This window comes from Otolemur garnettii, unplaced genomic scaffold (assembly GCF_000181295.1).
Source record: "Otolemur garnettii isolate 467f Iridium unplaced genomic scaffold, OtoGar3 scaffold00044, whole genome shotgun sequence".
Taxonomy (NCBI): domain Eukaryota; kingdom Metazoa; phylum Chordata; class Mammalia; order Primates; family Galagidae; genus Otolemur; species Otolemur garnettii.
In genome coordinates this window covers 6,920,613-6,922,336 of record NW_003852439.1, presented here as the reverse complement: position 1 = coordinate 6,922,336, position 1,724 = coordinate 6,920,613, and the positions used below count along the sequence as shown (strand labels likewise).

The window sequence follows — 1,724 nt, the reverse complement described above, 5'->3', positions numbered from 1 at the left end:
AAAAAAAAAAAAAAAAGTGAGTGGCACATAAACCCAGCCAGCTACCCTGTTGGCTGTCAGTGGTGTTACAAACAAGAGAACAAGAAGACTCTGCCATCCTGAGAGCACTATAGTGAGCATACAGTTCCCTAAGGACTCTCTTATCCTGACAGCACTGTGTCCCCAAGTAGCAGTGCCCTCTGTGCACTGGGTTCTTGCTACTTCACAGGACGGCGGGACCCGGAGGCTGGAGAAGGCCAAGGTCTCACTGAATGACTGTTTGGCATGCAGTGGCTGCGTCACCTCAGCAGAGACCGTGCTTGTCACTCAGCAGAGCCACAAGGAGCTTCGAAAGGCTCTAGATGCTAACAAGGTAAGTGGGGAGGGGGTGTGTGTGTGGCCTCTGAGACTCCACTTCAGCCTGAACACAACCCCAGCAGCCTGTGACTTAATTTGTCAAGGGCAGCTCATTTCCTAAAGCTGTTCAACCTTCGTCTTCAGGTGACTCCTGCATTGTTTTTTTTCTTTTTAGAGAGTCTTACTTTGTTGCCCTTGGTAGAGTGCTATGGTATCATGGCTCACAGCAACCTCAAACTCTTGGGTTCAAGTGATCCTCTTGCCTTAGCCTCCTGAGTAGCTAGGACTACAGGTGCCCGCCACAACTCCCGGCTATTCTTTTGGACATGGTGTCTCGCTCTTGCTTAGGCTGGTCTCAAACTCCTGAGCTTAAGCAATACACCCACTTCAGCCTCCCAGAGTGCTAGGATTACAGGCGTGAGCCACCGTGCCCACCATATCACTCCTGCATTTTAAATCCTGCTGGTGGGTGATTGGTGAATAACTTGTCAGTACTCTCCAATATTGAAAATGTCTCTTCATCCTATCGCAGGCATGGTGAGTTTGCACCAAGCCTGCAGAGTAAGCAGTACCCCCCTTGCTTTACAGATGGCGGCCCCCAGTCAACAGAGGCTGGTTGTTGTATCAGTCTCACCACAGTCCCGAGCATCACTGGCTGTGCAACTCCAGCTGAATCCTACAGACACTGCCAGGAAATTAACCTCGTTCTTTAAAAAAATAGGTAGGCGAGGAACCAGGGGCGAACATTGTTGCTTCAAAACAAGGGGGCGTCTGAGTGAGTTAGGGCGCTTCCAGCCTGAGTCACCTGCATGTCACTCAGCCCTGAAGTTAAATGCCACAGAAGCACTATTCCATGCCTGACTTCCACTTAAAGTTTCAGACTGATGTTTGAGAGCAGTGCCTTTCCAGAGAAAAGCACCTGCATTCTGACTTTATATTTTCCCTGAGTCTAGGATTCACCCACTCCTTGTGTTCCTTCTTAGCAAGTATTAGACACATTTTCCAGGTCTGTGTTGGGTTCTGGCTCAGGTCAGCTCTGGTTGACTGGACTGGTGGAGGACATGGGTATCCTGAGAGCCCCCAGCTAAACTTGGGTTCCAGCAGCACAGCACCCCTGCCCTAGCAGAAAACTTAGGGGAGCTGGGCATGGGTGTCCACAGTGTACCTCTTGTAGGCACTTCTTCACCTGGCAGATGGCCTTGTGCCCATGGGTCCTATCCCCTGGTTTTGCCCATGTGCAGCAGCCTGTCCCTGCCTGTTGTCTGATTCTGGGAGCCTGACCCAGAATCCTGGGGAAGATCTAGCCTGGGGCTACCCAGAGCCAACAGGGAGGTGCAAATTCACCACTGCCTTAAGTGTAAATGTGTTCAAAGATTTTTTTTTTTTTT

The 1,724-nt window shown here is 50.4% G+C and overlaps 1 protein-coding gene across 2 annotated transcripts in view; it reads left to right on the top strand.

Annotated features, from left to right (window-relative positions):
• Positions 1 to 1,724, top strand: part of NARFL (nuclear prelamin A recognition factor like) — an 11,819-nt gene that overhangs the window by 4,475 nt on the left and 5,620 nt on the right. For both annotated transcript variants that reach the window (XM_003790753.3, XM_023513757.1), the window contains exons 3-4: positions 209 to 352; positions 925 to 1,057. In XM_003790753.3, coding sequence (XP_003790801.1) covers positions 209 to 352; positions 925 to 1,057 — 277 coding nt within the window. The remainder of the gene's footprint in view (positions 1 to 208; positions 353 to 924; positions 1,058 to 1,724) is intronic.